Source organism: Fundulus heteroclitus, chromosome 24 (assembly GCF_011125445.2).
Source record: "Fundulus heteroclitus isolate FHET01 chromosome 24, MU-UCD_Fhet_4.1, whole genome shotgun sequence".
NCBI classification, from domain to species: Eukaryota; Metazoa; Chordata; class Actinopteri; order Cyprinodontiformes; family Fundulidae; genus Fundulus; species Fundulus heteroclitus.
The window spans coordinates 13598331-13620205 of NC_046384.1; the positions used below are offsets into that span (position 1 = coordinate 13598331).

The 21875-nt window shown below is 41.2% G+C and overlaps 1 protein-coding gene across 13 annotated transcripts in view; it reads right to left on the reverse strand.

Annotated features, from left to right (window-relative positions):
* Nucleotides 1-8284: 8284 nt before the first annotated feature.
* LOC105921523 (peripheral plasma membrane protein CASK) overlaps nucleotides 8285-21875 on the reverse strand; it is a 51551-nt gene continuing 37960 nt past the window's right edge. For 4 of the 13 annotated variants that reach the window (XM_036127870.1, XM_036127869.1, XM_036127867.1 and 1 more), the window contains 13 exons: nucleotides 21789-21874; nucleotides 20733-20801; nucleotides 20561-20629; nucleotides 20401-20436; nucleotides 19971-20009; nucleotides 19307-19503; nucleotides 17991-18106; nucleotides 16356-16436; nucleotides 12796-12876; nucleotides 11415-11617; nucleotides 10285-10368; nucleotides 9954-9980; nucleotides 8285-9669 (listed from right to left, as the gene is read on the reverse strand). In XM_036127870.1, the coding sequence (XP_035983763.1) occupies nucleotides 9493-9669; nucleotides 9954-9980; nucleotides 10285-10368; nucleotides 11415-11617; nucleotides 12796-12876; nucleotides 16356-16436; nucleotides 17991-18106; nucleotides 19307-19503; nucleotides 19971-20009; nucleotides 20401-20436; nucleotides 20561-20629; nucleotides 20733-20801; nucleotides 21789-21874 (1265 nt within the window). In that variant the 3' untranslated portion in view covers nucleotides 8285-9492. The remainder of the gene's footprint in view (nucleotides 9670-9953; nucleotides 9981-10284; nucleotides 10369-11414; nucleotides 11618-12795; nucleotides 12877-16355; nucleotides 16437-17990; nucleotides 18107-19306; nucleotides 19504-19970; nucleotides 20010-20400; nucleotides 20437-20560; nucleotides 20630-20732; nucleotides 20802-21788; nucleotide 21875) is intronic. The other 9 variants (XM_021313434.2, XM_012857309.3, XM_012857313.3 and 6 more) reach the window with 5 other exon arrangements.

Genomic DNA, 21875 nt, shown 5'->3' on the forward strand with positions numbered 1-21875 from the left:
CGCATCTCTCAGTTCTGTGTACGCCGTGCTTGGAGAGAGAGTGAGAGTGATGTATTTATTTGGTAAAACATACCAACACAAGTAAACACCGGCTCTCTCTGGATTGCTGACGACGCAGAGGAGCACGCTTTTTTTTTTTTTTTTTTTTTGGCAGAGGGCCGACCCCCAACCCTACCAGCCCAGACCGCCGTAACTCTTCTGCTTCCGGAGGAAAACCTTGAAACAACGATCAGTAATTCTCCTCATTCCACTTGTGAGACAGAATCAGCTCGGCCTCGTTTTGAAACGGGATTAAATCGAGGGGTGGGGGGGGGGAGTTGCGATGCACTGAGACACGCTTTAAGACGCACGCCATCCTGATTGCTGTCCGGCCTCAGGGCACACAAACACTTTAAGCTCAGCAGCAGGGGACAAATGTGTTGTTCGTGTCGAAATTGCATATCTCTTTTATGTTCTTGAAGTGATGTCAAAGCGGTGCACCGCATCCCGAATTCAGTTTATTCAGAAAATTTGATTGATAGAGTTGTTTTTCATGAAGAAGGTTTCTTTTTAAAGTATTGGGAAGTTGAGTGGAGGGAAAACATGAGCAACAGTCAGTGCAGCCGTCTACCAGCAAGTTTGAGTCAACTTCAAGCTTATGCTGAGAAGTTGATGCTTATTTCATTTTATTGCAGGACTGTGAAAAAGTACAAAGACATGCTTCAATGATCATGGTATCAGTCCAGCAAGCTGTTAGGTGGAAGAGGAGAGACAACAGAACCAACAACAATGAAGGCGAGCTAAAAAAAAAAAAAAAAACCCTTGGTGTGACCTGGGCTTCCTTTAAAAAAAAGCAGACCACAGGTAGATGGCCCCTGTGCCAGGCTGCATCGATGCAGCAATTCATGCAAAAGGATTCCCGGCCAAGTGCTAAGTGCATAATCTGTGCAGCACATTCACATACTTTTTACCAGGTGGACATTTCTCACATGACATAACGGCTAACCATCAAAACTAAGAGAGTTAAGCTCTGGAAACACATCGCTCTGTGTGCGTAATGAGTCTGAGTCTCACTGGGATCACGAAGCACCTAACCTGACCCTAGCCAGATGTATTTCGCTCCGCCTAGCTCGACTTATCCATCTGGGACAGATCCATAGGAATGGCGTTTCAGAAGGCTGGGCCTTATCAAAAATCCTTGCATATGATTGGATAAGCCACTTGTCTGTCATCTTTATCAACGTGCTATTTCAACCACTCACACCGAAGCTAACCCGTGACGCTGTGAGAGCGACGCAGGAAAAAATCCAAATCCGGTCGGGAGAAGGGTGAAAACATGGTTTCCACCAACAAAAGCCTTCAGAGGCGTTCTCTGATGTTCTTTTAATGAAACAATATTAGGTAGATTGGACAACACGGAAGAAATAGCAGCATCAATGTTAACGCTTGCTTCCTCGATGCGAGCCGCCATTGCTATCTGAATCAAAACAGTCTCACTGTCGCTTCTCCTCTACGTCACATCTATGAAACTCCAGCCCTGCGTCCTGATTGGCTGGACAATAAAATTGGTTGAAGAAATCACTCTCTATGGGAGATGTCCCAGATGGATGAGAGTGAAGCTAGGCAAAGCTAAGCGGAACTAAATTCATCTGGCTCGTCAGGTTAGCTTATCCAATCATATGCAAGGATTTTTGATAAGGCCCAGCCTTCTGAAACGCCATTCCTATGGATCTGTTCCACATGGATGTGAGTGGAGCTAGGCGGAGCGAAATACATCTGGCTAGGGTCAGGTTAACGAAGCTCTGCCATGAAAAAAGAAACGGCGAATACGTCCGCAGTCGTGAAACACAATGCTAAATTTGGAATCATAATGATAGATAAGTAAACGGCAGACTAGATTATATAATAAAAAAACTTCTCAGCAGCTACATGTATAATGTCTGCTTCCTCTTTCACAATTTAAGGTTTTTATGCTATGAAAACTAAGATGTGTAATTTCTCATGCTGTATAACTGGTGAAAAATATTGGGACATTTGATTGAAAAAAAAACTCAATTGTCTGGTCCTTTTCCAGTCCCCCCCACAGTATCTCGGAGAGATCCAGATCTTTGGCTTTGGGTCATTATGTTTATTTGGTGAATTCTCCATGATGGTGATCATGATCTGGTTTCTAACATTTCTCCCAACACCTGGATTTCTCATCTCTTGCCATCTTGGTCTTGTCTGGAGAGGAGCAGCGTCACTCTCAGGCTCTACACGTGTGCTTCAGATGAATGTGCTAACCAGTGCTTGTTTAATCGACGTTAATCGGAGAGGATGCCCCGTGCTCCACATCAATTAATTCTCCTCAACCACGAGCAAGATTCCTCCGCTCCTGAAACGTGAGGTTTTATATTCATTTTTGCAACATGTTCTGGGAAAATACGATTGATTAACCTCCAAATATGTGTTTGGGTCAGCTATCCTGTCCCTACTGAAGAGACCCATCCCATACCATGATGCTGCCGTGTTTTATTAACAGCAACTATAATCAGCTTTTACAGAAGGGCATTCATCTAGTACAGTTTTTGTTTACAGCGCCGCATTGAGTGGAGTCGGATCAGCTGCATCCCTGCACCACCACACGCATGCGTACAACCTCCGTTGGCATCTGTAATCTGTATCACATTAAACCTCCGCGTCTGTGCAAGCATAGAAAGCTGCCAGATGTTTCATTCTGCCGCCATATGGTGTGTAAAAAAGGAGTTCCTAAGCTTTGACACTCCCCCCCCCCTCCCTCCCCGCCATGTCACACCATAATGAGCTCCCTGAACAAAAGCCTGCAACACAGAGAGAGGCGTGGTGGTGAGAACATATTAGGCTACAGATGCACACCTATAAGGACAGGTGTTTGGTGTCCATACTGGTTAGGGAGGGTGTTACTCCTTGGGGCGGGTTTGGCAACCCTCCCTCTTGGTGTCCCACAGGGCCTTGTTGCGAGCAGCACCGTGCATGGCCTGTGAAATGTCTTCTGCTTTTAGAACCACTTTTGGGGTAATTCAGCACCAACCCTGCACCTCTGATCACTCACCATGTTATTATTGTGTTATATCTATGACTACAGGATAAGGATACCCACACTTGCTCACCAAAGCCGACTCTAGTGCCGTTTTCATCTAACAGGAGGGGTAAATCTGCAGAACTTAAAATAAGATTTTTTTTAAAAAATCCCTTAAATATACTGAAATAAAATAGGCTACTATGAGAAGAAATTTGCTGGTGAACGCTGCCATCTACTGGATTCATTTCCCACTTGGCATTTGCTGAGAGCAGAACACATTATAGATAAGAACCGGAGAAGCCAATTTGCCTTTTACAGAAACGGGAAACGGTTGTGCTTTCAGGTCATTTCTCAGGATTTATGCAGGTGGAAACTCGACACACTTAATCTTCTACGTCTTTGTGCTGAAACACGCTGCATCTGAAATGAAATTAGCGGACTTTTGGACTCAGCACAGTCCCACTGAGCGACAGTCCCAGCCATTAGTCTCCGACCTGTGGACATTTTATCTGGTTACGTAAAGGTTAAATAAAAAAATATATAAAGAACTAAAATCATTAATGGGCACCTCATAAATATATTTAATCTAAGAAAAAATACAATTTTAATATTTTACAGCTTTCGGCAAAATAGGACGCGATGACGTTCCCCAGTAGGAGGAAACCCACGCACGATGAAACTACTCCCATTGGTCCGTCAGTTTGATTGAAGGAGCTGTCAGCCAATCACAACAGAGATGTAATTAGCGCGGCTCCACTGTGTCAGACAGGTGTGTTTTGAAGTAGCATCGCCACGCAGCCGCGTTGGGACGAGGACGGCCAAGGTAGAACATTAAACTTTAAATTATGCTGTTGCGCTTCAGTGTTTGCAGCACATTTCACGTTCTAAAGGTTTTTAAATCTGATTTACTGAAAAACAGGCGCCTTGATACGCACTGTGTCCATATTAGGAGTCATATCAGAAGGGATGAAAATGAAGACGTAAACGCCATATGGAAATATATTGTTAGACATGTTCGCTTGCACCGTATTAACTGTATATGATTCAGTTGATACAGTGTATATTTATTCGCACGCATTTCAGCATGAGCTGTCGCCATTAACAAGCGCCATCTGGCGTTTATTTAAAGCTACTACACGTTTAGTGCACCTGAGCCGTTCAATGAATTTGATTAAGAAGTTTATTTCTCCGTGCGTCACTTAATGCACACACAGACTGGTGTTTTGTTGTTGTTTTTGCGCTTTTATTCCTGTAATTATGAGTTTCAGCTGATGAAAATGCCACATCAGAAATAAAAGAAAATAAATATGGGCTTAATGAACCGGACCACATTGTAATAAATTGCAGCTCTGCTCTCTTTCTTGTAGACGGCCTCACTGTTCCAGTCCAGTCTGTTGTCCAGATGAACACAGAGGTAGTTATATTCCTCAACCACATCCACTCCTGTTTCTCCTGAAATCTACAATCAAGTCCTTTGTTTTGTTCACATTCAAGATAATATGATTGCTTCCATGCCGTGCCACAACGCGGCTCTCTGTACTCAGCTTCTTGTCCCTCTCTGATAAACCCAGAATCATCTGAGTGTTTCTGTAGAAGACAGAAGTGGGACTTGTGCTGGCAGTCTGGAGTGTACAAAGTGAAAAGCGTTGGTAAGAGTACAGCCCCTTGTGTTGCTGACCACCTGGTTAGACACTCAGTCCTTAAGTCTCACAAACCGTGGTCTGTTCCAGGTGATTGTTGAGATGACCCGAGTCATGATGTTTCTACGGACTGCCTGTATGAAGTCCAGCCACGCAGCAGATAGGAACCAGAGTCCTCAGCAGTTATAGGTAAGGTGAACTATGTTTTACAAAATAGCTGACTTGCTTCTTATTCATTAAATGGAGAGATGCAGAAGTTATGATTTCATTTATTAAGGGGAAAAGTAATCCACACTATTCTGCCCTCTAGACTTTAACCAAATGGTTGTTTTTAGAGACATAATGCTCTATCAGGTTAAAACTCCGAATAAAAATGTATTAGTCCTCCAAAATGCTGGGAACCCAGGGTCCAGACCAGGAAGCAGAGCCGTAGTTTAACACACCTCTCTGCAGCTTCCGTACTTTTACCCACCCATTACCCTATTGAGACGGTTTCTGTACCACGGCCAAAACTAAACAGATTAAAAAACGGATCTAAAAAGGAGCAAATCATAAAAATCTAATAACAATCAATAAAACTCAACTTTTCATATTGACAAAAAAATAAATAAAACAATAAAAGTGGTTTATTCAATATAAGCTCTCTCCCTGGCTGCAAGAGTTAGTCAACGCCCTCCTATCCTAGATTCAATTGGTTTTACTCGAAATGTAAATAGACGCTCACTAGAGGAAATCCACCTAATCTGGAAAAACAGTCTACTGTTGTATAAAAAGAGTTAGAGCATCCTATTTTTCATCAGTAACAGATATAAACATAAATAATCCTAGGTTTCTCTTTAGTACAGTTGCCAGTTATTAAAGATAAAATGATTGGCATCCTCCCACACATGATTATCCTGTCCTCAGTAAGTGAGGCAGCGTTAAAGGGAACCTTCAACTTGTATGTTAGACCCAATCCCAACCTTATTTAAGGAAGTATTCCCCTTTATTAATGCCCCCATTTTAGACATGATATATATCTATCCCTAATAAATGGATATGTACCACAGTGGACTAGTCCGTACTTGCCCTGTTTGATCTCAGTGCTGCATTTGATACAGTTGATCACAATATTCTCCTAGAAAGACTTGAACATACTGTAGGGATTAAGGGGAAAGCATTAACGTTAGTCTGACAGATTCCAGTTTGTTCATGTTAAAAATAAATAAATATAAAATAAATTCTAGGGTCAGTTGTGGAGTACCACATTTGGCTCGGTTCTCTTTAGCATAAACAATTGAGCCAAGGTCTGAACTATATATATACTTCCGATTGGTAAAATTATAACAGACAGTATGGGATTAATTCCCACTGTTTGCTGATGACACTCAGAGTCAAAAAATAAACTTAAACACTCTGGATGGCATTAAATTGGCCCCTGGTACCACAGTAAAAAACCTTGGTGTTATTTTTGGCCAAGACATGTCATTTAAATCCCATATTAAACAGGTTTCCTAACGCTAGCCCTTCACCTACCAAATATTTCCAAAAAGTTCTTTACTATCAGGAAGTCCACAAAATACAGTTCAAAATGCTGCAGCAGAGTTGTAATGAAAATTAATTAGAGGGAACACATCTCCTATTTTATCTTCCATTTATTGGCTTTCTGTTAAATAAATAGAATTTAAAATTTTCCTTCCCAAGTAAAAATCCCTTAATAATCAAGCTCCATCTTGTTCCTAACAGAGCACTTCCTAGAGTCTCTAAAAGTAGAATGGGAGGCAGATAGTGGCTGAGCTATATCTGTAGTCTTGCTGCTATAGGACATCGGGGTCTAGTGTTCTCACTCTGCTGGGTTCTCCAATCTGCGTTATTTGTTATTTCAGCTTTTTGTTCTGTCATTTTTTCCTTCATAGTAGGTTCTGTTAGATCATCAGACCAATTTTAGTTCTTGGATAAATGTATGTGTCTAGTTGGAGGCAGAACTACTGAGCCTGGTTTCCTCTCCACCGTCTAATCCCCTGTTTGCGATTTGAAAGAAAGGCTGCATGCATGAGGCCACAGTGGAGAGGAAAACTCCCCTGTGATCAACAGGGAGAAAACCCACTTTTATCCAGTTCATGCAGCATTTAAAGTAAAAATTGTTACAGGCCCTTGTTTCCTGAAGCATAACACCTTACAGAGACACGCCCCCCTCCCCAACCCACTGCAGTGGGCGATTTGATCTAGGCTCAGGTGTGTTTAGTCGCTTTTCCCCCCCAACGGGATTAGAACTCACGAGCCAGGCATTCGACATCCTGCAACATAGCCACCACACCACGAGACCCTTCACACTTCGACATGTTCTTTTGGCGCATTTATCGTTTTATTTCCAGGACTCACCATAGATATCAGTTTTTGTTTGACATTCACACAAAACCTGTACTTGTTGTGCGTTTATCTTTAATAGTCACTTTGATGACAAACCAAGGAAACCAATGAGCTTCAACAGGAATTGAACTCAGCAGCTTCTGAACTCAAAGCAAACCATCGACTCTGAGCTACCCAGGAAGACGATCTAACTTCTTCTCACTAATCTTTAGTTTCTTTACCCTCCATGTTTGCAAGCATATTTGAGGTTTGGGGGAAATATAAATGATACTCATGGGCGTTTGCAGGACTTCCCCTCAGCCTCTTAACTACTGTCTTGACGCTCTGGGCTACAGACTTTATTACTTTTGCTCATTCTTCCTCATTTTCTTGAAATCGGAGCAGGTGTTGCTTTTTAAAATCTTTTAGCCTACTTCATGTTGCCAGACGTGTTTATTTTGCGCAGGCCCGGGTTGGTTTGCCTTTTCCCTCTAAATACTGAAATCATCTGAAAATATGATCTGAAATGTTTCAGAAATTTGTAAGGAGGCAAGAACTATTTATGGCACGCAAAAGTTAAACGTTTTAAAGCCGGTGTCTCTATGTCTAGAGAGACGTCGGCAAGATTTGCAGTTATTTTAAGATCTTTCAGATTTAAAGGCACATAATGTAGAAAGGAAGAAGCTGGTGAGGAATGTGGGCTTAAAATGACAAGAAATGGAAAGTTTCTTTCTTTTAGATGTATTGATTGAGTTAGCTTGTATACGCAAACCTACATGCTTGTGACGTCATCTTCGAAAGGCCGAAAATCGATGCAACAAAGTACACCACACATCAACTTGCAATGGGAAAAAAAGGGACGATGCATTTTACTTTAAACACGTAAAAGGAAATATATTTTCTTTAAAAATGAAATAACAAAAAAAAAAGAACAACATTGTATTTTTTCTTCTTTTCTTTTTTTTTCCAGAGGAGCTGCTTCTGTTGTTGCAGAGGTAATTTACACAGGACATGAAATAAAACACTTTACTTAAAGTGGCAAAAAAAAACAGCTGCTACACCACAGTTTAAAATAACTCTTTAGATTTTTCTCAGGCCTTCAGCTGACTGGAGGTGGGAGAGAGCTGCGCCACTTTTGGTAAAGCGTGAGAAAGTTGTCACATACTGAGCTTCTTTTTCTGGGTTAATATACACTGGCTCTTGGTAAATTCACTCGTAATGACGTACGCACCATTGAGACATTTACACACAAAATTGTTTTCTTGCCCCAAAAACAAGAATACTTTTAATTACTTTCTTTTTTTTTCTTCTTTTTTTTTTTTTTTAAGACGACAGGTAACAGTTCTGAATCAGTGGCTTTAGGGTTTGAAGCTCTACTCTTTCACTTAGACCTTGTTGTAACTAGCATGGCTCGCTGTTGGGCTAGAAGAAAGTCATCGTGGCAGTCTGCCTGGCAGAAACCAGGGGTGTGCATAGGTGGTAAGAACGTCCCTCCCCACTCCCTCCCTCCCCTCCAGGCTCTGATAAGGCAGTTTTCTCCTTTTGGTTTTGGGTCATCTTCTAGTTTTGGAGCCCAGTTTAGTTAGAAGTTAACGTTGGTGCTTTTTTTTCCTCTGCTGATTGTGCCTAAACGACGGCGTTTTCAGTCCCTTCATGATTGCGTTGCGGGGGGGGGGGGGGGGGAGAGAGGGCCGGGCGAAATCAAAGCGAAGGTGGTATAACGGACGGTTTTCTCTCTTCATTGTCCATTTTGTGCAAACCGAGATGTAAACAAGAGACCGTCGGGCGGGTTGCGAGGGGGAGGCATGAAGAAACGGCGGCAGAGAGATGCAGTGTGCTCCTTCAACAAGCTGAAAGGCACAGAGGGTCAGTGAAATAAATAGATGGTGAGGGAGGAGGGGGGGGGGCAGCAAAGTAACTGTTTGCAGTGCTTTTTCCTTCAATCAAACCTGCACCCAGAGCTCAGGGAGTCGACTTGTCGCCACAGTAGCAGCTTCTGATGTGCTTCAAAGATCGGCTTGTTTGTCACAGGCGCCGAGGGGATCTGGGGTGATGTCAGAGAACACAGTACCACAAGAAGTGCCTTTAAAAGGCCAACACACACACACACACACACACACGCCAACACACACACACACACAGGCAACCCCATAGGACTGTTTATGGTCATGCTTTGCTATTGCCTTTCCAACGCTTTCATCCGTCCATCGATTACAAAAGAAAATTACAAAATATCTACTACACCGCTCCACCACTCCCCACCTTCGTCTATGAGGACAGAACCATAATCATGTAGTTTATCATTTCTATATACACCTATGTACAGGTACAGGTCAATGAGCCTTTTAGGCTATTGAGCAGGATGAAGTGTGCAGTCACTGTTCTTCGTTTTCCCCCGTTTTGAAACGTCAGTTTTATCTACAGGAACGAGACTAATGAGAGACGCGAGTCGAGGAAGCGGCAGAGTTCAGGCTCGCTGCTGGACTGCCGACGGGGGGACGTTTGTCAGTAGACCCAGGAGACGGGGACCCACTGGGCGGTGCTGGACACCAGGTCCACGGCCTCCTCCAGCAGGCGGATGGTGTCGTCGATCTCGTTGTTGATGACGGTCTGGTCGAAGTAGTGAGCGTAGGTTCGCTGCAGCATCTCCGACTCCTTCTGGAGCCGCTGGAGGGAGTCGTCCTGGGGGAGCGACAGAAACAGTTCAGCGACCGCTCTGATCATCTCTGTTTGGAGTCGCTTCGTTTTAAAAAAGGGAACCTTTGACAGCTTTTTCAATAGAACTAAATCTCAATGAAGAGATCTGTAATCTGGAACGCTGGCGACGGCACAACGACAGGGATTGGATGATTTCACAGGAAACAATAAATCACACGATAAGTCACTAACGGGACTATTTGGGCAAATACGGAAACGGCTGAGTAGTCACTACTGAGACCAACAGATAAACTCACATCCATACTTACAGGCAGCTTCCTGCACCACTTTGGGATCTTTGGTGCAAATCACAATACGCATGCCAAAGAAAATATAAACATGCATAAAGCATTTACAGTGAAACAGATATATATATATATTAGCAAAAGCTGGTTTAACGTTGGCTTCCCTCGCTAGAATTCAGCTGGCAGCTTGACTGGTTCTTGAGGATTTGCACTTTACGATCGCTAGCGCTGTTTCCAAATCTCAATATTTGCTGAAATGCTTCTGAATTCAAACTAAGAAGCGAGCGTAGCTGTAGGCAACGTGTAGAGCGAATCAGAAAACGAACAGGCTCGGTTCTGGCCAGAGAGACGGTACCTCAGTCATGCCTGGGGTGATGATGGGAGCTGCGATGAAGACGACATAGGGAGCAAACTCTGCTGTCCTCAGGATCTTTAGAGCCTGATGGGGAAAAAAAAAAAAACGTTAATTGGGTTATTTTGTTTGAGTATTTCTTATTGCATAGAATCATAGTGGTGATAATATTCACTCTGTACCATAATATTATAAATATACATGTTTCACAATAACGCATGTGGAGGGGCCCCTGTAGCTGATGTTATAAAAGGCATGGGGCCCTAATGGTGCTAATGGAGCTTCTTATAATAATGAAAACTTTTGGTCACAACATCAATATTGCTCACTTGTTTAAGGCAATGCAACTAGGGATGGAAACATAAACAACTTAACTAAAATATAACAAGAGTACAGCTTTTTATGTCACAAACGTTTTAGATAAAACAAACAGTTTTTAATACCAGACAAATATAAGCGGAGTAAGTACAAACTTCATCCCCCCCCCCCCCCAATCTATGTTCATCTTTGGTCAGCGGTAGTTTTCACGTAGGAGTGTGTCTTGTTAAATTAAACCATAAAGTACAGCTAATCACTGTGAATCTGTGATTTAAAGGGGCCACTACGACAGATTTCCTTTTTCTGGGGTTTTGGGGTGTAATATGGTGTGTTGTGCGCTGATGAAGTCGTGTTAAGGTCTAAATTGAATACCAAAAGGACCTGCTGAGGGGCGCTCAGCTTTATTACTTTGCTCTAAAACGGTCAGATCAGAAAACGGGTCGTCTTTCTACTTGGTTCATATTCTCCAATCAGAGCGCACCATCAAGAAAAACCGCCGCCCCAGGTTAAAGCCTTTGGTCAGCTTGGCCATCCTGCGACATTAACACTTCCAACAGCCAGAAAAACTTGACCGGTTTTCCACATATGGTTGTAGCCAATCAGAGTGAAGTCAACTAAGTAGAGCTGTTTTGTCATGTGAATATTTAGTCAGGTCATTTGTATCTGATCTTAAAACCTTTGAATACAACCCAGAGTTTAACATATCAAAGGATAACGACAGTCAAGTATCAAAGAAATGACGTGCTGATTTTTTTGTGAAGTTTCAAAGTGTTTAATTGAGCGTATTTTTGACAGGAACAGCCTCTCTGTGGTACCTGCGGCTCCACGTCCAGGATGGCGATCATGCCCTGAGCATGGATTTGCCTGATGGTCTCCAGCCTGGTTCCATACATGGCGTCCTCGTGGCTGCCGTATTCCAGGTAATCATTGTTGCTGATGTCTTGCATCATCTGGTCGTGAGACACAAAGTAGTAGTTCTTTCCGTTCTCCTCGTCCTTCTTGGGAGGCCGGGTGGTGTCTGGACGGAGAGACAAACAGGCGTGCATTAGCCACAGTTTGGAGCTCACAGAAAGGAAGCAGCCGCTCTAGTCTCTCTGTTAACAGAGCAGAGCATAGAACGGCTGCTCTGTGTATTTGTGATGCAGATGTGATGGTGTTGATACCAGATCGGCTCGAGGGGCCTGCGCATCCCGATGGCGTCAAATATATGGCAACTCCACTCAAACAAACTACATTACGCCTCCATTTGTTACAAATCAATTTTATTTTGTTAATTTATGGTTATTTTCCCAGTAACTTAATCGAGGCATGAAAACTTTTAACATCATTTTGGAATGCTTCTGTGGTAGTCTGACAATTTAATCTGTAATTTTGCAGGATCAAAGTTACATCTTAAGAGAAATTTTCTTCCTCCAATTTATGGTTTAGTTTCCCTTCACAACTTTTGTTTTTAAACTCTTTTCATTTTAATAAAACTCTGCAGCCATTTAAATTTTATCACAGCATTAATCACTTTAAAATCAATAACGTTTATTCCTCCTTTTTCTACTGATATTACTATGTAGTTTTTTCTGATCACTTTTTTATTATTCCAGATGAAATTGTAACAACATTCTTCCAAAAATTAACTGTTAAATATTTGTTGATTTTTTTTTTTTTGTAAAATGGCTTGAATATTTGTTCTCTCATTTTTATTGTGGTCCTTGTCAATCATTATACCTAAATATTTTAACTAATTTTTTATCAATTAAAGTGGGTTGATTATTTTGAATTGCTAAGATTTCAAAATTTTCTATGTTCATCTTTAAGCCTTAAGCTTTTAAGAAAAAAGAAACAGCTAAATTAGCTAAATAAAATTGATACATTACAAATGCAGACCGCGGGCTCATTGTAGTTTGTTTGAGTGGCGTTGCCATATTGTGGCATCGAGAGGCGCAAGGACCATGGAGAATTTCTTCGTAAAATTGTCCGTTTCCAAACCGCAATCCCGCTCTCGAATAAAACCTACACCCCGCTATAATTACTTTAGTAAGTTGTCCAGACCAATCACAATGTTTTGCGTAATTGTGCAAACGTTAAACCAATCATGTATAGTGACGTCATCAGAAGGCGCAGGGCCCCGAGTCGATCTGGTACCTACACCGGCTCCAAACTGAGGGTTTTTTCTCTGGAAACACGTGTTCTGTCAGCACTTACGAGGAATGGGATAGGCGAAGCGGTCCGGGTGTTTGGCAATGAGAGTGTTCTTGATGTGCCGCCTTCCCACTCCATGAGCACCTGAATGTGAAAACAGGATATTAGAGGATTAATTGAATTTGCTAAACATGTTAAAATGTAATTATTGAAGTAGAAGTTACAAAGTTGGCAAAAGTGAACTTTTTATGGCAACTAGCGGGAGTATGGCAAGCCTTTTTAGCATTTATTTATTCATTCAGCGTTAATCCATGATGCACATGTTGATGTCGCAAAATATTTGAATATTGCGTAAAAGTACAATATTTTTTGCCAGTCATTTTTAGAAAATGAAATCTATTTTATGGAAAATGATTGCACAGAGTAAAATATTTCAAGCTTTTATTTCTTGCAATTTTGACGGTTATGGCTTACAGATGAAGAAAACAAAATTCAGTGGCTCAGAAAATTAGAATATAACATTAGACCAATCAGAAAAGGATGTTTTAGGCACAAATGTCAGCCTTCTGAAAACCAGGTCCATTTCTAGGCACTCAGTACTTGGTTGGGCTCCTCTTGCATGAATTACTGCATCAATGCACCGTGGTCTAGAGGCCATCAGCCTATGGGCCTGCACAAGTAATTAAAACCCAGGTTTCTTTGATGGCTGCCTTCAGCTCATCTGCCTTGTCGGGTCTGGTGCCTCTTGACAACAGCCCAGAGATTTTCTATGGTGTTCGAGTCAGGGGAGTTTGCTGGCATATCAAGAGCAGGGCCACCATGGTCAGGTGCCAAGTCCTGCTGGAAAATTTACCTTCATCTGAAAACAGGACTTTGATCCAGAGACAGTGTTAGAAGTCGCTAAGCTAAGGAAAAAAAAGAACTGAATAATGTTCAGTGGTCCAGAGTGGCCTGACACAATGAATGCGACATTTAAAGCCCGCCATATCTGGCATTCCTCTGTGTGGTGGCTCTTGATGCACCGACTCCAGCCTCAATTCACTCCTTGTGAAGTTGTTCTCCCTGTTGCTGGTGCACACTTCTTCCTTCCACTGAATTTTATGTGACTACGCTTGGATAAAGCACTTCTTCAGCAATTACCTTTTGTGGCTTCCCCTCTTTGCTGATGACTGTCAGCAGTTCTCCTCATGATTGTGTCGCCTACTGAGCCTGACTCAGACTGTTTAAAGGCTCAGGAAACCTTTGCAGGTGTTTTGAGTTAATCAGTGGACTAGGGTTTGAAATTAGTTTCTAATAATGACCTTTTCCATAGCATTTAATTTTCTGAAAAGCTGTATTTTGGTTTTCATTATCTGTAGCGACAAGAAACAAAGGGTTGGATTAAATCACACTGTGTAATGACTCTATATAACAACAGATGAGTTTCACTGTCTCAGGTGACTAGCTAGAAATATTGCACTTCTACACGATAGTCAAACATTTTTTAGCTGCATTTGAATTCTGCCTATTCTGTTTATGCAGTAAAATGCTATTTACACAAACACCCCAGAGTGAGATGATTTAATGTAATCACTGCTAATTGTTTTAGGTCACATGAAGAATAATCTAACGGGGGAAACAAAGGTTGAATTTGCTCACTTTTTAAATGTGTGAACTAGCCAGTGGAAGCAGGCTGTAGCTTCCATGTAAAATCTCACTTTATTGGCTGTGATCCGTGTTCACACTATTAGTTTACAGGTGCGTTCCCAATGGACTACATCATCATAGAAAATACTTCTAGTCATCTGAAAGGCGACGCTTGTTCCATTTATTGGTGACTTTTCAATAGTGCTAATAATAGATTAGGGCTAACAGCAAATGGACAGTCCTCAGAACAGTAAAATGTAACCTAAAACAGTGAAAGTGGATAACCTCAGCCTTTAGAGGTGGAAAGACTTTGTCTTCAAGGGTCTGGATACACACACGTGGTAAACCACTTGTTATGTGGGCTGACCAGAAACAGGGCGCCAAGTCCTGGCCAGCAAACTAGACTCACCTAAACCCCCACAGAAAATCTATGAGGTCTTTTCAACAGGAAAATTAGACACTAACCAACCTGGGCTTCCACACCACTTCAGCAGAACCACAGGCAGACCGCCTCCACATCACACTGATGCAGTCATTTATGCAAAAGGAGCCCAGACCTACTGTAGTACATAGACAAACTAAAACATAAAAAATTAATTGAAGAGGTCCTATGTTGCATTTTAATGTTCTTGTATACTAAACGGGGAGTTTTCCTAAGCTGTAAGCCATCATCAAATATAACTGATGTAAATTTAATCTATAGAAGTTTCACTTTTTGAATTGAATGAAATAAATTAACTTTTCAGTGACCATTGAGGTTGGCCTGCAGTAGGTATGGCCAACCTTAACCTCGGTATGACCTAAAATTCATTTTGCAGTATAAATCAAATCCCTTCATAGTAGCGGTATATGTCACAGTATAAATTTAAGGTTGAAAACGTTCATTAAAAAAGATAATGTAATTTTTAGAACATTTATTTTTACAAAAAACAGTAATCATAACGAAATTGAGCCCTTTATGCTGCATATTATTATAATTTGTCTATAAATATCACTAAAAGGAGGTACAAAAGAAATAGTCCTGTACCATAATCATACCCGCTGTGCTCCACTATATGGAAAGGGACCATATCTTTGCACAAGTACGTTGTGTCACTCCATCGCGTGCTCTTTCGGTCATAAGCCGTGCTATTGGGCAGCTATGAAAAGAGTTTTGGTTCATCCTGTGTTGCTTAACCACGCAAGTGTTTGAGCCGAGCGCCGCCTCTGGCACTCGGCTCACTTGAGCATGTGCTCCATCTTCAAAAAGGCAAAGCGAATTGCTCGTATTACCCGTGTTTGCAGTCAACGTCACTTGTCATATGTTAAAAAGCACTGTTTTTGCTCAACGTCCGATCTATTAAACCCAAATCAAATCCAAACTGCTGACACTTCACATTTTTTTTCCAGCTCAGCTGTCTCTGTGCTTGCATCCATGTTTAGGCAGGTGTGAAGACGCAGCCGACCAACACACTGCCATAGGCCAATCGTTTCTAAATCTTATCTGCCATTATTTATCCTTTATTATAAACCCGCTAATGCATATATAATTCCTTTTCCTAACATTCCTGTATATTCTGTATAATCTGTGCATATAGCTCCCATATTTATATTTATACACAACATTTTACAGTCACCTACTATTATTTTTTACTTATACATACTTATAAATAATATTTATATCCTGTATAGCACTTCTGGATAGATGCAAACCACATTTCGTTGCTTTGTACTTGTGACAGTGCAATGACAATAAATTTGAATTCTATTCTATATATCGCATATACCGCAATGCCCAACCCTGTAGGTGTCTGTTAATGTAGCAAAGTCCAGAAAAAGACTTCTCCAAAGTTAGCAATTAACTATTTACCTCTATATGTACACTGGTACCTTTTAGATAATCCCATTCCCCAGGTTCTCCTGTTTAACACAATCTGATCTGTGTTTTGGTTTCGACTGGTTTAAAACTACCACGAATGTCACAGCTCGCAGTAAAGTGTCTCACAGAAGCAACTAACCAAGCAAAACAAGTGTTTTCCTCTTGAATGACGGCAGCTTGACGACCTCCTCGTACGTCACCAGGTCTAGTTGATCAAACACTGAAGAACAGAGGAAGAGAAGTTAGAGGATTGTTCTTGGTAACTTCATACAACATTTGTTAAAACCGATTATCTAGACATTTAAATAACTATCTGTGAGACTTCTTCAGTCAGCAGAGAGTGTCCAAACCAAAGAGTGCAATTTATGTGCTTTCAGGGCTGATCAAGCTCCATCACTCTCTAGTGGAAATAGTTTAATAATCTAACCCACTGGTTATATCAAAAACAACAAAGCCCCAATTAAAGCCTTTGAAAAAAGTATCGCATTTGCAACTAAGCCTTGGTCAGATTGAGAAACGGCTCAATCTGAATCACATTGCTTTTAACAAATCACATCAGAGCAGTCCTCATTCCAAAGTCAAGGAAACATCAGGAGAAAGGGCAAAGTACGAGCAAAGAGAAGGAAGAATAACACAGAGCTTTACTTACACGCACGCAGCCATGTCATTGGGTAAGAGACGGCATGAAATATGGACAGAGGGCGGGAGCGGAAGGGTTAATAAAAAAGAAGAAAAGTTCAACCAAAAAAAACAACACAATAACCACAAACTAACAGTCAGTGATAAACCTGGCAGCATAGAGCAGGTGGTTACGAGGGAAAACACAGACATGCGGTTAGAACAGGTTCTGGATCAGGTCCTACACAGGCGCAGCAATGTGATCGGTCCACCTACATGTCACTGATCCATCCAAGAAACAAGAAACTGGCACTAATGATGATCTGTAGTGCAAATCCTAGCATGTTTCTGTGCTTTAAGTCCCGACCTGGTTCTAAAACCTCACTTAGCTACTGATTCAGCAGGACCGCCGTCTCTTTACTACAGACAGAACCATGTCCAGATGTAGTGGTTACACTTCCTAAATATTGGACCATGAAGTAATAGATTTTAGAAATGTTTTTAACCATGTCGGGACAGAAAGGAATAGCGGACAGTGGCAACCTTTCTGGGGAGGACAAATATTTTTTTCCTTCCACTCAACTTTCCATAAATGTCTTTGGATACAACTCTACATGAGCAGCGAGCTTCTGTCTCTACACCTTTTCAGCTTTATCTTTCAATCTCAGAGTAACCATTATGTCACCTTTTTTATTTAAAATGATATTTTGAAAGTGCTGGTCAAGATTCTCAGTCATCCAGGTCATGGTCATTCCAAAAAAAAGTAAAAAACAAATTAACTGGACTTGTTTTCCATAGTTGAGGAAGCTTTCTCAATTCAAAAAGTCTGGAGTAATGTGCAGTACCAAGCTTTATACTGCTGCCTAACAAAGGCCTTGTAATGGCTTAGACAACATGCAAATTCGAGCGAAACAGGTCCACCCCTTAGTAGCTTCCTGGAGAGGAAGAGAAACGTCTTCAACTATGGAAAACAAGTCCAGTTGCTCTTGTTTTTTACTTTTTTGGAATATTTTTAAAGGTGGCTGCCATGTTTCCTTCCTACTTCTTGAAATCTGACAATTAGGAATTAATTTTGGTTGGATTCCTCGATTCCTAGGTATTTCTCCATACTCGGTTTATACTAAGCAGGTTAAAATATTTTACTTGTTCAGTTTACCTGCGTTGTGCTTGGCCAGGTATTTGTCTTTGTACTGCTTCTTCTTCTTGCCAAACCAGGTACAGCTGGCCTGCTGCTCCTGCTTGGTCTTCTCCATTGCTATACATGCCACGCGCCTGAAAACACCAAAGCATGAGTCGGGTTTATATGACTGAACGGACCCAACCAAAGGCCTTCAACACCCAGCTAACATGAGTGGGAAATGTCTCTGATTAGACAGACAAGTGTTGGGGAAACGTGTGTTTTTCAGACTATAAAGGCGCGCTGTCAATTTTTGAGACGATTTTAGGATTTTAATGCCGCCTTATAGTCCGAAAACACTGGCCTTCAGCAGACATCTGATAGGTACAGCTCTCCATCTAATAGAGGAAAGAGTAAATGGGTAGAACTGCAAACTTAAATGAATTAGAGAAGCAGTGAGGAGGTAACTCAGAAATTAAATCTCTAACTGAGCAAAGCTTGTAGAGAAATACCCTGAAAGACTTCCAGCTGTAATTGGCTGTTGTATGTAAAAAATAAAAGTTCAAGGGGTATAAACACTTTTCCAAAACTGTTTTATTGTGTTTTAATGCAGTAAAACAAACATTATGCAAAAGGAACCTTCTTATAGGGCTGGGCGATATGGATTAAAAAATAAATCTCCGATTTTATCATACCAAATCTGATTAATCGATTTTTTTCCTCCTTTTTGTTTCATAAAAAGAAATTAAAGAAATTATTTTAAAACCTTGCTTTTTATGTCAAGCATTTCGTCAGGGAGTTGACCTGAATTCAAAGTGCAGCTAAAAACAAGCTGTGAAACACGCTTGTAAAACAAGATGGCAGCCGTGCCATTATAAACAATGAAAATATAACAAAACATTTGCTGCTAGTGGTATTGCACATTGAGCTAAGAACAGGCTTCACTGCACTTGTGAACTTCAAACTAAGTTTAAAAAAAAAGTAAATAAGTGAATGAAGTACCTCGTATTATGGTAAAAAAAAGTTTCCACTTAACAATATTTTGACAATATATTTGCCTAAACATATTCAGCATCACATCCTGTTCTCTTCATGGAAACCCAATGAGTGTATTGGCAAAATAAAATCCAGATTTTCCAAAAATGAAATCTTAAAGAATTGTAAATTCGAATTAATCGATTAAATCGATTTATCGGCCAGCCCCACCTTCTTATCATGAAAAATACATAAAATCATACCAGCAAACTAACTTATGCATTAATCTTTAACGTTAAATTATGTTGACGGCTTTGTATAGCCTTTTTTTTTAATATATATACATTTCTATAAAGTTATCGTTTTATTTGTTTCCTCACCACTCCTGCAGCTCCGGGGAGGGGATGAGGCCCGCCGTGCCGTTCTTGGTGTTCTCCAGCTTCCCCTGCCACCAGTTGTGGTCGTCCTTGGAGATGATCTGGATGATGTCGCCGACACGGAAACGAATCCCCGCCTCCTTGCACGGGATGAGGTCGTCTTTCGCCGGGTCATACTCAAACTGAGCGCGTACATAAATCTGTGGGTGCAGCACAGAGACCGGAGTGGGTTTTTGTTTGTTTTTTGTTTTTACCTCCTGAGCAGTCCTGGAGCCATGAGAGAAGAGCATCGGCCAAAGCTGCTCGCGGAACAAAAAAAAGACTGATTGCAAAATTGTTAAGCAGGATTCTGGAAACTCGAGTTTATAGAAGCCGAAGCAGGAAAGAAAGTGCACAGCAGGACAAAAAAATGATTGTACGAAGAGCCTTTCTGCTTCTCTGCCTGCAGAAGTATCCATTTGCGTTGACGGCGTGTGCACCGATTTATTTATTTTTAGCCTTTCATGGCCGCTATAATGTGAAGGTTTGGAAAGCAGCACGGGATCAGAACAACACTGTGATGAGGTACCAAACTGTGCAGTGTGAAATGGCAGGAGCTGGGATCTACTTCTACAAAATAGAGAGGGAAGGGGGGGGGGGGGGGGGGTCCGCTTGGTTTACTTCTTACCTTGATGGACAATTTGTCCTTGAAGGCAGGTCTGGAGATCTAAGGGGTTGAGAGCATCACACACACACACGTATCATGCAGTGGAACAAACCTGGAGCTCATAAAACAAAAGACGTGTGATGGGGGGGGGACCCATAACAGGACGCTGAAAATATCCGTACTGCATTTTATACTTCTGTGTGTGTGTGATGTTGCTATACGGTAAAAGAAGCCCGCCTTTTGTGTGGAACTTCAACAACTGTGGAAGAATCAGCCAGCATTTTTTTTGGAGAGCGATATTTGGTGCAAATTAAAGCGACCGGACGAAGAAGTGCTTTTACAGATGTGTCGCGGCTGCGTGTTAGATTCGGGATGATTGTTGTGGTTTGAAAGGCAAAAAAGGAGGAAGAGACAGATCAGAGTGCAGCTGTGGTAAAGCGGAGACTTTCACCTGGCGGCCTTTGGGCTGAATCGTCGAAGGCAGGTCCTGAGGGGGGGGAGATATTCAGATATTACATTTATTGTGCTCTAACTTTCCAAAATAAAACTTTGGTTTTAAGGCGTGAGGTTGTTCTGTCGAAGAGAGAGGTAAAAATGAGTGAGATGCATACCAGGATGGAGCTGGTGACGCTAGCGTGGCCATTTGCAGGCGACTGGCAGGACAAATCTGGCGACTCTTTCTGCAACAGTCAATAAAAAAAAAAATAAAAAAAAAGAGAACAGGTTATTTCCCCCGTCGGACATAAAGAGAAGCTTTCATTAGCCGTGGTGGCGACGCCGTACCTCACATGACATGGACTGGGAGCGGTAACTGGGTACAATCTTAAAAGTGATGCTGCCTCTCATTTCCCTCTGAGGAGGAAAGATGACGGCACAGAATCAGACAGACGTCACTGAAACAAACCGCGTTCAGCTAAAATAGTCCACGCATCAGCCTCTAGGTAGCACAAATATACCAGACAAGGTACTTTTTGGGCACTTAGGTGGACAAAAGTTCAATATCAATACACATCGCAATATAACTTTATTCTATAAAAGGTGATATGACATTTCTGGCTATGATTACAGCATTTTTCACTGACTGACATTTGGGGTTTTATGTCTTTTTAAAGCAAATGTCTCTAAAATGCTATTTTAGAGGATTTTTATAAACATGGAAAAATAATTGTCATAAGTTTGTTCAGGCATCTGTTGTGGCCACCTTTCTGGGGCTTTTATTTTGTTTATATTGACATTATTATATTGTATCTACCTAAATAAAGAAATATATGGTAATATAAGTGTTGGCCACATGACTAATCTGGTACCTTCACATCAGTAAAATGGAGGCTCTATCCACGCTAAGCTCAAGAAGCTCAACCTCTTATGTACCCTAAAAGTACCCGGTGACTACGGCTGGGCGATATATTGAGTTTAAAAATATTGAGATTATTTTATAAAGAGATGAGAATATATCATTTATATAGAGATGGTCTATGTTACATTATAATTATACTTTCATGTATTCCAGTAGACTATTTTTCAGCCATTTCTCATATTTATCTACAGCTGTTTGTTAAAAAATGCACCTGTGAGACATTTGGGATGGAGCTTTGATTCAGAAACGCCTTTTTATAATTTAGTTTATGAAAAAAACGTATGGAGATGAATATTGTATATCGGCCTGAAAATAGAGGCATTACTAATTTCCTTAAAAAGGTCCATCTATGAACCTGCTAAGTTTCAGTTTTATTATTTTATATAGAGCTATCAAATCTCACTGGGTCCCTCTGTAATCCATGCTGAAAAAAAAAAAAAAAAAAAAAAAAAAAGCAGCATTTTTAATTTGGTGTGACGCACCAGCATCTTCTGAAGCTGCTCTACCGTCTGATTAGCTACACTGATGCCGTTGATCTCTCGGATCTCGTCTCCGACGTGCAGCGTCCC